The sequence below is a fragment of the Macaca mulatta genome, chromosome 13, assembly GCF_049350105.2.
Source record: "Macaca mulatta isolate MMU2019108-1 chromosome 13, T2T-MMU8v2.0, whole genome shotgun sequence".
Classification (NCBI taxonomy): Eukaryota; Metazoa; Chordata; class Mammalia; order Primates; family Cercopithecidae; genus Macaca; species Macaca mulatta.
In genome coordinates, this window is record NC_133418.1 from 6744019 (window position 1) to 6757315 (window position 13297).

General features: G+C 40.9%; 1 protein-coding gene across 3 annotated transcripts in view; it reads right to left on the minus strand.

Moving 5' to 3' along the window:
- Window positions 1–13297, minus strand: part of MGAT4A (alpha-1,3-mannosyl-glycoprotein 4-beta-N-acetylglucosaminyltransferase A) — a 128340-nt gene that overhangs the window by 15736 nt on the left and 99307 nt on the right. For all 3 annotated transcript variants that reach the window (XM_015112905.3, NM_001194224.2, XM_015112906.3), the window contains 4 exon segments: window positions 8577–8691; window positions 7067–7197; window positions 2960–3067; window positions 2647–2840 (listed from right to left, as the gene is read on the minus strand). In XM_015112905.3, the coding sequence (XP_014968391.1) occupies window positions 2647–2840; window positions 2960–3067; window positions 7067–7197; window positions 8577–8691 (548 nt within the window).

Consider the following 13297-nt stretch of genomic DNA (forward strand, 5'->3'; position numbering starts at 1 on the left):
AGAGCAAGAACTCATTTCTAAATAATAATAATAATAGTAATAAATAATAATAATAAAAGAAACAAAGACTAGTTCTACCCAATACAAATAACTTTAATATAAATATACTAAAAGTAAATTAACCTCTTAAAATATCTGAATATCAATATTAAAACATTTGAAGAATGACTATCAATATATGGTGACAGATCTAAAATACTCTGTGGGTATGAGTATAATACTGTTTTGATACTCTGAAAACAAACTAGTAAGTATGCGTACGTGTCAGTGTGTGGGGAAGGGTGGAAACTAGGTAAGACGTGCAAAGTATGTCTGAATCTAAACCTAACTTGAGTTCAGTTGCATGGTTAAAAGTTTAGGCTTAGGAGTCAGAAAGACCTGGGTCCAAATCCTGGGTCTCTCACTTACTAGAATTTTCACCTTTCACGAGTTTCCTCAGCTTTCTGCACCTGAGTTTCTTCTGTAATGCAGATAGTCCCATCTACCTCAGACGACTGCTCCAATCAGCTCAGGAGAACTGACAAAAAGTCCCCTGAACATTCAAAATGCTCAGCCAGTCACAGCGTGGTTACGATACAGTTACAGCCGCGGGACGGGAGATGTGGCTGTAAAAGGGTAACATGGGAATTCTTGGGGTGATAGAAACGGTCCTTATCTTGATACAGTGGTGTCAAAACCACAGTCTGCAAGACGCTACCCTTGGGCAAGTGGGGTGATAGATACACAGGACGTCTCAGTTTTACTTCTTATAGCTGCATGTGAATCTACACTTTCTCAAAAGTCAAAAACTAAGAAATTGATTGTTGGCCAGGCATGGTGGCTCACGCCTGTAATCCCAGCACTTTGGGAGGCCGAGGTGGGCGGATCACCTGAGGTCGGGAGTTCAAGACCAGCCTGACCAACATGGGGAAACCCCATCTCTACTAAAAAAAAAAAAAAAAAAAAAAAGAAAAATAAATTGATTGTTGAGGGAAAAAGCACACAAAATAAATGTATCAAGTCAAATGAAATTGTCCCTGTTATCTCACCTCTATTAACAGTTTAATAGATATTTTACAGATTTGTTCTATGTACATATGTAAAATATTGCTTTTATTATTTCAAAAAATCCTTCTATAATCTATAAGTCTATACTCTCTCTATAGAATGCTATATATTCTAGAATCCTATACACATAGAATGCTATAATCTATAAAATGATAACGATATTCTATAAAGTTATAAAATTTGCTTTTTACCCCACTTAGTGCATATCTAAAAAAGTTTTCATGCCAATACATATTAATCTATGTCATTATTTTTGATGACTGTTTACAGCATTCCACTGAGTGGCAATATCATTTTATTTAACCAAACACATGCTAACGGATATCTATGTTCTTTCTAATTCCATGCTGGCTCTCTGAGTGGTAAACAGTATCTCAAAGTGCAGAATATTACTAATAGTATAAAAATGAACTTTAACAGCAAAACAAATAAATGCTCATGCAAGTGCTAAATATTATTCAAAACTATTTCTGTATGTTCTTCCAGTAGTATTCCCATTGCTTAAAACATTTTTACAACTTGAATTCCTCTTTGGAATCAGTTGAGAGTAACAAAAGAAGATTATTCACATCATATCACAGCTCTAAACTGTTTCTGACCACCTTAAATAGAATTACTGACAATGACTTCTGGTGGGTTCTAGAAATAAAATTGGCCCTCCCATCTGGACACACAGAATGAAATACCACCGAGTGGGGCACTATGTTCTTTTAAGTCTACCGCGGCCAATCTGGGGAACACACCCAAACCTGAAGAAAGACTGAAGGAATCATGACTATTAAATTAAAAATAGGCCAGATGCAGTGGCTCACGCCTGTAATCCCAGCACTTTGGGTGGCCGAGGCAGGTGGATCACTTGAGGTCAGGAGTTTGAGACTAGCCTGGTCAACATGGTGAAACCCCATCTCCACTAAAAATACAAAAAAATTAGCCAGGTGTGGCAGGCACCTGTAATCCCAGTTACTTGGGAGGCTGAGGCAGGAGAATCTCTTGAACCCGGGAGGTGGAGGTTGCAATGAGCTACATCGCACCACTGCACTCCAGCCCGGGCAACAGAGCGAGACTCTGTCTCAAAAAAAAAAAAAAAAAAAGAAAGTCCTAAATTTTGTAAAATGAATATAAATGCTCGAAAACATAAAACAGCTGTAAATTTCTCCCTGGTGTACCGAAAATAACCTAGCATTTGTAAAACCATTGACTAAGAATAGTCATACTCTGTCAAATCTGTCATTTCAACCAAATTACTGGGCTAATCAAGTAGGTCCAGATCCATCTTCAAGGGACATGCCAGGATAAAGACATAAACACTAATTTGAGATTTTTGAGAGTTGCGCATAAAAGTATTAAAAAAATTATACTAGATGGAAGTCCAGAAATACCAACGAAGTTCACCAAACATGTCTAATGTCGATGTTACATCTGAACACAACACACTCATTTTATTATGGAGTTGTTTTACATGTAATTTAAAGCCCAACATTTTGGAGCCCACTGTGTCCCCACATCTGTCATGCACACACACACACAAATCTATTGTAAATCACATTATGAATAAGAGGTCTGAATTGTAAGATCACATACATTTCAGTAATCACCAACCTTTCTACATTGACTGGTTTATCAAATTTAAACAAGATGTAGTCTCCAGCTATCGGCGTGATAGCCCAGAAAAAATCCTCTCCCATGTAAGTCTTCTCCAGTGTATGCCCTTGGTAGACCTTCAAGGAAGTAGACACCTCTGCAGGTGGGTTTACATGGATTTTAAGAAGTAACGGTTTCATGTAATCTTTATCCTGGGAGCAAAGACATATATGCTATTAAATAATATACAGCTTATTTAAGAAGAAAAACAATAATTACACCTTAAATAACAAGTTGTATGTTCATGAGAAAATAAAATTAAGTCACCAACCGTGAGTTTTTGGATTTTTCCTGATAGTGATGAGTGCAGACCAACGTGTTGGAAAAGGGAAGGTCTGAAGCGAATTCGCAGATTTGCTTTCTGTCTATCACAGTGTTTCTAAATATTAAAAAAAAAATCATGTTAGTGTTGCATAATAAAGTGAAATCTTGCCCTCACCGGGAAAATGAGAAGTCCTTTATTAAAATATTGAAAAGAAGGGCAGGGCATGGGTGGGTCATCCCTGGTAATCCCAGCATGTTGAGAGGCCGAGGCAGGTGGATCACCTGAGGTCAGGAGTTTGAGAGCAGCGTGGCCAACATGGTGAAACCCCGTCTCTCCTAAAAATACAAAAATCAGCCAGGTGTGCACGCCTATAATTCCAGTTACTCGGGAGGCTGAAGCAGGAGAATCACTTGAACCCAGGAGGTGGAGGCTGCAGTGAGCCGAGATCGTGCCACTGCACTCCAGCCTGGGTGACAGAGTAAAACTCTGTCACCAAAAAAAAAAAAAAAAAAAAAAATTAAAAAGAAAACAATATCAAGTCATAATTACAAGTCATGTTTTTTTCTAGTCTTTGAGAAAACATTAGATTTAGATTTGCTGCTTACTTGATAGACAGTCATGATCCAGAAATTTAAAATAAGCATAGTTAAGGGAAGAATGAAGGGTCTAATTTCAACCATCCTTCAACACATGTCAACAAAGATTTGACTTTTAACATTAAAAATGCACAAACTATAGACTCGGGGGTTGGTTCAAATATATGAAATATTTTTGATTGAATAATATAATGAAGAATTTGCAAATTATAAATGGCGCATTTTGTTGCATGAAAGCAACTTGAAAATGTGAGGCAATCATTTGCTTAGAAGCAAGTAAATGATATGAAAAATTCCACAGACAGTCTCTGTCAACACAGGGAGGGACACCTATGTTTCTTTTTTTTTTTTTTTTGAGACGGAGTCTCGCTCTGTTGCCCAGGCTGGAGGGCAGTGGCATGATCTCGGCTCACTGCAAGCTCTGCCTCCCGGGTTTATGCCATTCTTCTGCCTCAGCCTCCCGAGTAGCTGGGACTACAGGCGCCCGCCACCACGCCCGGCTGATTTTTTGTATTTTTAGTAGAGATGGGGTTTCACCGTGGTCTCGATCTCCTGACCTTGTGATCTGCCCGCCTCGGCCTCCCAAAGTGCTGGGATTACAGGCGTGAGCCACCGCGCCCGGCCACCTATGTTTCAACTCAACAGTGCCCCATGGTCTAGATGTTCCATCTCAACCTGTCCTCATGCGTGGGCCCGTGTGTGAAGGCTGTGCAACACCAAGGGCCCCCTGGACAGATATTTTTAGACTTTTCATTTTCAATAACTTATACAAGTTTGGGGCCAAAAAAAACCAAAAAAACCACATATTTATAAGAAATTTACACTTGGCTGGGCATGGTGGCTCATGCCTGTAATCCCAGCACTTTGGGAAGCCAAGGTGGATGGATCATCTGAGGTCAGGAGTTTGAGACCAGTCTGGCTAACGTGGTGAAACCCCATCTCTACTAAAAATACAAAAATTAGCAGCCGGGCCTGGTGGCTCACATCTGTAATCCTAGCACTTTGGGAGGCTGAGGCGGGGGCGATCATGAGGGCAGGAGATCGAGACCATCCTGGCCAACACGGTGAAACCTGGTCTCTACTAAAAAATATAAAAATTCGCCAGGCATGGTAGCGCATGCCTGTAGTCCCTGCTGCTTGGGAGGCTGAGAAGCAGGAGAATCGCTTGAACCCGGGGGGGCAGAGGCTGCAGTGAGCCGAGATTGCACCATTGCACTCCAGTCTGGGTGACAAGAGTGAAATGCTGTCTCAAAAAAAAAAAAAAAAGAAAAAAGAAAAAGAAAAGAAAAGAAAGAAATTTACACTTGAGAAGACTTCTAATAATATACTGGGTCCTAAAATGCCTATTTCTCAAGAGGTTTCACTTCACTGGCATCATTACTGTCACTATGATACAGGTGAAATAGGGTATTTTCTTTGCACAAATACTCAAGTGGAAGGAAAAAGAAAGGGAGGAAGAGTCACAGGGAAGGGCAAAGGGCGGGAGAGGAGTGCGAGGTTGAGGAGACAGCGAAACCACCAAGGCAGTGTCTGGAACTCAGCCTGTCACTCCAGTGGCAATGGAAGGACTCAAGGGCCCAAGGAGGCTGATAACCCTTTGGGAGAATGTGTGAATGATTCGCAGGGTTTCCCGGGCCACTGTCAAGCATGTGGTGACAGCACCCTCGACATTCTAGGGGAAGCAACTGAAGAATTACAGGCCACAGAAAAACATGGACTACAGAAGGGTGAAGGAATGGATGAAATCATCCAAAAGTTCATGTACCCAAATTTATGGATGATTTAGAGGGTTTCTGTGGTTTTAATTTTTACTATAGATTTTTTCACCTCACAGGCTCATTTTAGAACCACATATTAAATAAAATTGCACAGGACGAATGAAATGCAAGCATATTGTAGGAGGTTAAAGATGACACTAACTTTTTTGTGTCCTACAATAAAAATTTCTGTAAGTCACAGTGAAAATACATGTAAGGACTGAGATCTCTAAAAAATGAATTGTTTAAAACAATTTATATGTTCAGCTAATTGTCGGAAAACAGATAACTCTGCCATTTTGCTATATTCCATGATTTCCTCTAAGAATGTGTTTTTTTTTTTTAATTGTGTGGTTTTTTTTTTTGTTTTTTTTTAAAAACAAAATGCAATGGTAGCCTACAGACACCAGAGGGTAGTATCTTAAAAACTAGCAGGTATGAGGATTCAACTATTCTAGGGAGCAGAAGGTCATGAAGTCACACTAATGCTTATTTGTTACAATGAACGGTAAGACAACTCTATGATGACATTTTCTTACAATAATACTTATCATTACACATCAAAATGGACCTTTTTAAGAATTTGTACTTCTATATTTTGTTTATGCTTACACCAGATAAATTAAAAGCTGTATTTTTTCAGAGATACAATTCAAATTGGACAAGGAAAACATACCTAATTACTCTTTTTTAAAAAAATTACTGTTTTTTTTGGTAGAGATGGGTCTTGATATGTTGCCCAGGCTTGTCCTGAACTTCTGGGCTCAAGTGATCCTCCAGTCTTGGCCTCCCAAGGTGCTGGGATTACAGGTGCGAGCCACTGCACCTGGCCTAATTACTTTTTTTTTTTTTTTTTTTTTTTGAGATGGAGTCTTGGTCTGTTGCCCAGGCTGGAGTGCAGTGGTGTGATCTCGGCTCACTGCAAGCTCCACTTCCCAGGTTCACGCCATTCTCCTGCCTCAGCCTCCCGAGTAGCTGGGACTATAGGTGCCTGCCACCACGCCCAGCTAATTTTTTTTTTTTTTTTTTTTTGTATTTTTAGTACAGACGGGATTTCACCGTGTTAGCCAGGATGGTCTCGATTTCCTGACCTCGTGATTCACTCGCCTCGGCCCCCCCAAAGCACTGGGATTACATGCGTGAGCCACTGCGCCCAGCCTAATTACTCTTGACAATAAGATCTCTATGGTAATAACGTGCTATCTGAATGATCAAAGCAAAAATTATTATTCACTTACTTGACTGCAATCATCACCCCAAAGGTAATCATATTATTATGAACACTGGCTTGTTGTGAGTAACACTGAAAGGTACTTTAACGTGTCATTGTTTTGGTATAAAATATTACTTCTATTTTATTCCTCATGTACAGACGTGTTAGGGTCTAATAAAGTCCGCAGTATACATGGAAAAAGAGAGTGAACAGGAAATATGAAGAAAACAAACTGCAATGGCATCGCACGCAAAAACGGATATGACCAACATCTATAGCCAATAGTTAGCGAACTGCCAGGGCTTACAAACACTAGAAACGTTTATCAGCAATTTAAAGGACGTCCATCATCTTGCAACAGCTTCCTGCTTTACAGGATTTTCCACTGCTATCTAAAAGTTCTTCTACTATAGAAACTTTGTATCAGCTCAGGAAAGAAGTTTTATATCACCTACCTATTTAACTATTTATTTGCAAAATCTCTAAAAGTCACTTTCACGAAATACAGAAAAGAAACTCCCTCCACTCTGGTGAGGAATTAACTTACTGCATCTTTTTCAGGGTTGCAGACTTTCACCCAGAGAATATGGTCCAAGAGCCAGTCAATGGGTTTCTCCTTGTAAAACATGAATATGAATTCTACAATCAGAGTAAGATCCGGCGCTTGAAACATTTTACCTGAAAAGATATTCCCAGTCAGTAGCTGCAATACAGAAACCAAGCACCAAACTGGCTGACATTCGTGAACTCTTGTCCACGACCTACGCTGAAGCTTGTGCATTCAACTACAAAATCATCACAAACAATTTCTCCACTTGTATTATCAAAATTAAACAAAGTTGCTTCGGCTAAACTTTTTCATGAGCTGTCACCTGGGTGTAAACAGACGTAGTAAATTCCTGATGTTATTTTAATAATCTATCGTATACCTAACGGCCCAAAGCATTCAAAAGGCAAGTCAGATATTTTCCCTTCCTGTGTTACTAAGATTCTTCCGTTAAACACTGAGAGGTTTAGGTAAAAAATTTTCATCCAAATCAATAAATCCAAACAACAAGGACTCCTAATTTTGTTTTCACTGAAGCATTCACAAGTAAAGATGGTTTTTGAGTCTTAAGTTTTGAGTTAAATGATCAAGAAGGTCAAAGGTCCAGCCTCTAATGCTCAAAGTGTTAAAAAGTACCATAGGAGATGAAATGTTATCCTCTGAGTATTATTTGAACCCTGTAAATTTCCTTTAATTCTTCAACTTGAAACATATATATGTATTTTTTTTTTTTTTTTTAGATAGAGTCTCGCTCTTGTCCCCAAGGCTGGAGAGCAGTGGCATGATCTCAGCTCACTACAACCTCCACCTCCCCCGTTCAAGCAATTCTCTTGCCTCAGCCTCCCAGGTAGCTAGGATTACATGCACCTGCCACCACGCCAGGCTAATTTTTGTATTTTTAGTAGAGACAGGATTTCACCATGTTGGCCAGGCTGGTCTTGAACTGACCTCAGCTGATCCACACGCCTCGGCCTCCCAAAGTGCTGGGATTACAGGCATGAGCCACTGCGCCTGGCCAACTTCAAACATATTCTTTATAGCTGGCTAATTTTGAAACAGCAGCCAAAAAACATTTAGAAATGAGTGCCCCAACTAGTTAAGAGAAAAACGAATAAAAATTAATCACCGAATGAGGACTTCATGCATTACATGAAAATACTAGGAATTCATATGAGAAAACTCTTTGTGGTCCTCTTTTTAAAAGAACCGCAATCTTATGTTAACAAAGGAGCTGGAAATGCCAGAGAAGAAAAAATCAAACATGTTCACCAGGACCACGGTTGGCATTGCGGAGAACTCTAGAGGAAACACAACCATCTGAGAAGTCTCCAAATTATCTTGGGTTGACTTTCATCATGTCATACAAAGAGGTTTACCTAACTTAAGTTTTCTCAAAAACAACCCATTTCTATAGGAAAAAAGACAACATTAGGACAAGTAAGCATTTGGTTTTAGATTCTGAGAGTCGCAGTCATTTCTGAAAAGTAGGTAAGTGTGACACTTTTCTTACCAATGAAGCCCAGCTGGGAAAACTCTAGAATCATCCATTCCTCAGAAGAAAGTTGAAGTGCAAAATTTTTTATGGTATTAAAATAATTTTGTTTGACAATAATATCATCTTCAAGCTAGAGAAAATTGAACAACCATATTAATAACATCAAAAAAAAAAAAGAAGGAAAGGTATTGAGAGAAGGACATTATTATGGAAAAATACAAGCATACTTTTATCATGAAAATCAAGAAAACAATGGTAAAAACAATAAAAATATAAAGCTAGAGATTATTAAAAGAAAGTGAAGAAAATAAAATGGAAGAAACACATCGTCTAAGTCAACTAAGCCACTCCTTTCTATGGGAAATAACAATGAGGAAAATGAGGACATCCTTTCCAAGTAAGACAGCTGGAATGATGCTGACATGTGAGTGGACGGGGCAGAGAGAGAACAAGATAAAGGTCTTATCACAGCAGAAATTATGGGGACAGAGGGGGAAAAGAGAGAGAAGGAGGATATCAGGATACATTCTATGGGGGAGAAAGCACAAAGAAAGTTTATACTGCATTTAGTAGTCTTCCTGTTAGTAGTGATAATGGTATTGGTATTTTGAAGCTATTTTAGGTATATTATAGAATAAAAATTGATATTATTAGGATATTATTAAAAACCAAGGCTTTTAATATAAAAGAAAATAAATACATGTAAACATTTGAAAAGCTAAGTACAAGCCCTATAATTTTATTATAACCCTGAAATCTTACATCTTAATCTAGTTTGAATTGGAACTATCAATACAAACTTGTGATTTTTTTCCTCTGTAAAATAAAATACACTTTTTCTTGCTGAAAGTCCTAGAAGCAAAAACAATAGCAATGGGCACCTTTAAGCGCCCAGATTGTGTTTCTATATACCACACACCCTGAAGAGGAACAGATCCGTTCAGAGATCTGTTCGGAGAAATGATCCGTTCTAGATCTGGGATAGGAAATCATCAAAGAAGCAATCACGATTACTGAGGCCAGGCGCCGTGGCTCACGCCTGTCATCCCGGCACTTCGGGGGGCCAAAGCAGGTGGATGGCTTGAGTTGCCCAGGAGTTCAAGATGAGCCTAGGCAACAGAGCAAGACCTCATCTCTACAAAAAATAAAAAAATTAGCCGGGCACGGGGATGGGTACCTGTAATCCCAGCTACTTGGAAGGCTGAAGCAGGAGGATCACTTGAGCACCCCCAAAAGATTGCTGGACTTATAAAGGATACAAAAGCCAATTTGAAGGGGTTCCCACTGGATTATGATGTACCAATGAAAGCATCAATAAGAATAATGATTGTAATGGACTGGGGCAAATCAAATGTATTTTAAATATCCATGAGTTCATAATGATACATTGTTTTAAGGGGATACATGTGCAGGTCTGTTACATGGATAGATTGCACAATGCTGAGGTTTCGGCTTCTACGGTACCCGCCACCCAAATAGTGAACATAGTACCCAATAGGTAACATAATGATACTTTAAAAACAGCTACCACTGGAGATTGCTAAGGCACCAACTTTAAAAATTGAGAATGAAATCAAGCATTTACTCCAGCTTTTCTTTAAGAACTATTTTTCAAGGTAATCTAATAAAGGGAAGAAAAATTCTTTATTAGAAGAACTCAACATAGCATTTAGAACTAAGCTAAGAGCATCAGCAATTACAGAATTAGGAAAGCACCACTTGGAAACCGCTAATGAAATAATTGATCTAGGGAAGAAGAATCAATGGATGCTGAAGCCTTAAGTGGAACAGCTACGGGAGAGCTAAGTTCATAATGTAGCAATGAGGCGGGCAGACGGAACCCACTGATTACTCTCAGCATCACTGCAGGTGGGACTGCCTGAGGTAACGTGCTTTCTTTTTTTATTTTTTTTATTTTTGAGATGGAGTTTCCCTCTGTCGCCTACACTAGAGTGCAGTGGTGCGATGTCGGCTTACTGTAACCTCTGCCTCCTGGGTTCAAGTGATTCTCCTGCCTCAGCCTCTCTGAGTAGCTGGGATTACAGGCACACACCACCACGCCTAGCTAATTTTTTTGTATTTTTAATACAGACGAGGTTTCACCATGTTGGCCAGGCTGGTCTCAAACCCTTGACCTCAGGTGATCCGCCTGCCTCGGCCTCCCAAAGTGTTGGGATTACAGGCGTGAGCCACGGCGCCCGGCCCGTAACATGCTTTCTTATGCGCTACCATAAGAATTACTCAGTACCACCTGTGAAGTGCCTGCATCAGCTGTCAGTTTTCCAGAAGGCACTGTGTTCAACTCAGAGTTCTTTGCAATAAACCACTTTATGAAACTGTGTGATGCTGTCCGTGGAAACTCCATTCTAAGCCACAGCATCTCCCTTTCCCCTGAGGTGTATGTCTGTGACAATCACAAAGTAACTCCTGACTCCACTGCCTTTTGGAAAGCATTCTTTAAGAGTCATGGGTGTGGGCTGGGCGCGGTGGCTCAAGCCTGTAATCCCAGCACTTTGGGAGGCCGAGATGGGTGGATCACGAGGTCAGGAGATCGAGACCATCCTGGCTAACACGGTGAAACCCCGTCTCTACTAAAAAAAAATACAAAAAACTAGCCGGATGAGGTGGCGGGCGCCTGTAGTCCCAGCTACTCAGGAGGCTGAGGCAGGAGAATGGCGTAAACCCGGGAGGCGGAGCTTGCAGTGAGCTGAGATCCGGCCACTGCACCCCAGCCTGGGCGACAGAGCGAGACTCCGTCTCAAAAAAAAAAAAAGTCATGGGTGTGATACATTGCTAAACCATGCAACCCTGGAGTCATATCCCGAGGGGATAATTATGAAGTGTGGAATAAATTCCTTTGCCACATCACCTCTCATCTGTCTTCAAAAAAATGTCCCAGGTAAAATCTATGTATGACCATTTAAAACTATCATTAACTGAGAACTTTTTAGGCTAGTATGTTTTTCCCACTAATACTTTGTAGATGACAATGAACTCACTGAGAGAACTGCACATAATAAGCATATGTGAAGACTTGAATATAAAGCAACTCACTCTTTCCTGAGGCATAATTTTTGGGCAAATGTGATTATTTTAAGAATGTTCAGGCTGGGTGCAGTGGCTCATGCCTGTAATCCCAGCACTTTGTGAGGCTGAGATGGGTGGATCACTTGAGGTCAGGAGTTTGAGACCAGCCTGGCCAACATGATGAAACCCTGTCTCCACTAAAAATACAAAAAATTAGCCAGGCGTGGTGGCAAGTGCCTGTAATCCCAGCTACTTGGGAGGCTGAGGCAGGAGAATCACTTGAACCTGGGAGGCGGAGGTTGCAATGAGCAGAGATCACACCATTGCAGTCCAGCCTGGGCTAGAAGGAGATCATGTCTCAAACAAACAAACAAAAAGAAGAATGTTCAAGCCTGGGCAACAAAGTGAGACCCTGTTTTTTACAAAAAGTAAAAAAAAAAAAAAAAAAAAAAATAGCCAGGCATGGTGGTGCATGCCTGTGGCCCCAACCACATAGGAGGCTAAGGCGGGAGGATCACATGACCCAGGTCAAGGCTGCAGCGAGCCGTGAACTGTGTTTGCACCACTGCACTCCAGCCTGGGCAACAGAGGAAGACGCTGTCTCAAAAAAAAAAAAAAAAAAAGCTCATTGACGCCAGTGGCTCGCATCTGTAACCCCTGCTCATTGGAAGGCAGAGGCAGCAGGATCATTTGAGGCCAGGAGTTCAAGACCCGCCTAGGCAACATAGCAATACCCCCGTCTCTACCAAAAAGAAATACAAAAATTAGCCTGGTATGATGGTGCATGCCTGTAGTCCCAGCTTCCTGGGAGGCTAAAACAGGAGGATCACGTGAGCCCAGGTGTTTGAGGCTGCCATGAGCTATGACTGTGCCACTGCGCTCCAGCCTGTGTGACAGTCAGACTCTGTCTCTGAAAAACAAAAGAACGTTCACTGAATGTGACTTTGAAACAGCTGAACAATTAGAAACAATAAATGACCAACAACAAGGTTGATTATGATAGCTGAATAACAGGACTTCAAGAAGGGATTAAAAATCACACCAATCTATATTCACTGGCATATAGAGGTACGTACCAACAATACGGTAAGTGACAGTGAAAGAGGTTATCAGACAGTACATACAGCATGATCCTCCATTGTAAAAGAGGGCTGTGTGAGAGTGACATCAGCAAGACAGAAACAGGAAACCCAGACACACAAGACACATTCCCCACACGAGACACAGATTTAAAATCTGAGCATTCGACAGCCAGAGGCCCTCTCTCGGGCACCGTGCACCGTGAGGAAACTCTCAATTTCCGACTTCTCCCTGAGGACAGAAAGAAGTTGGTGTACGCCCAGTGTTTTTGACTTTTTCAAGTGCAGCCAGAGGGAATGATTTCTGTCTCATCTAAATCAAAGTAGTGACAGGAACAGGGCACCAGGTTGGGAGCTAAGAACAAAGGCCATCACTTGGCACCAGACGTTGCAGTACCAGAGACAGAAACTAGGTGGAGCTCCAGTACTGCAGCTTACTACAATACCAACAAGGCCACAGTCCCGCAGAGCTCGTGGGTAGAAGTCAGTGAACTTCAGTTACGAGATTACACCCACAAGGGGAGAGGACATGGCCCCAGAAAAGGCTCAAAGGGCTCCAGAGTCTTTAACTAGGCTGACTGAAGAAAATCCTTCCACTACAAAACCAGACTGCAAAGACTGGGAGAGGTG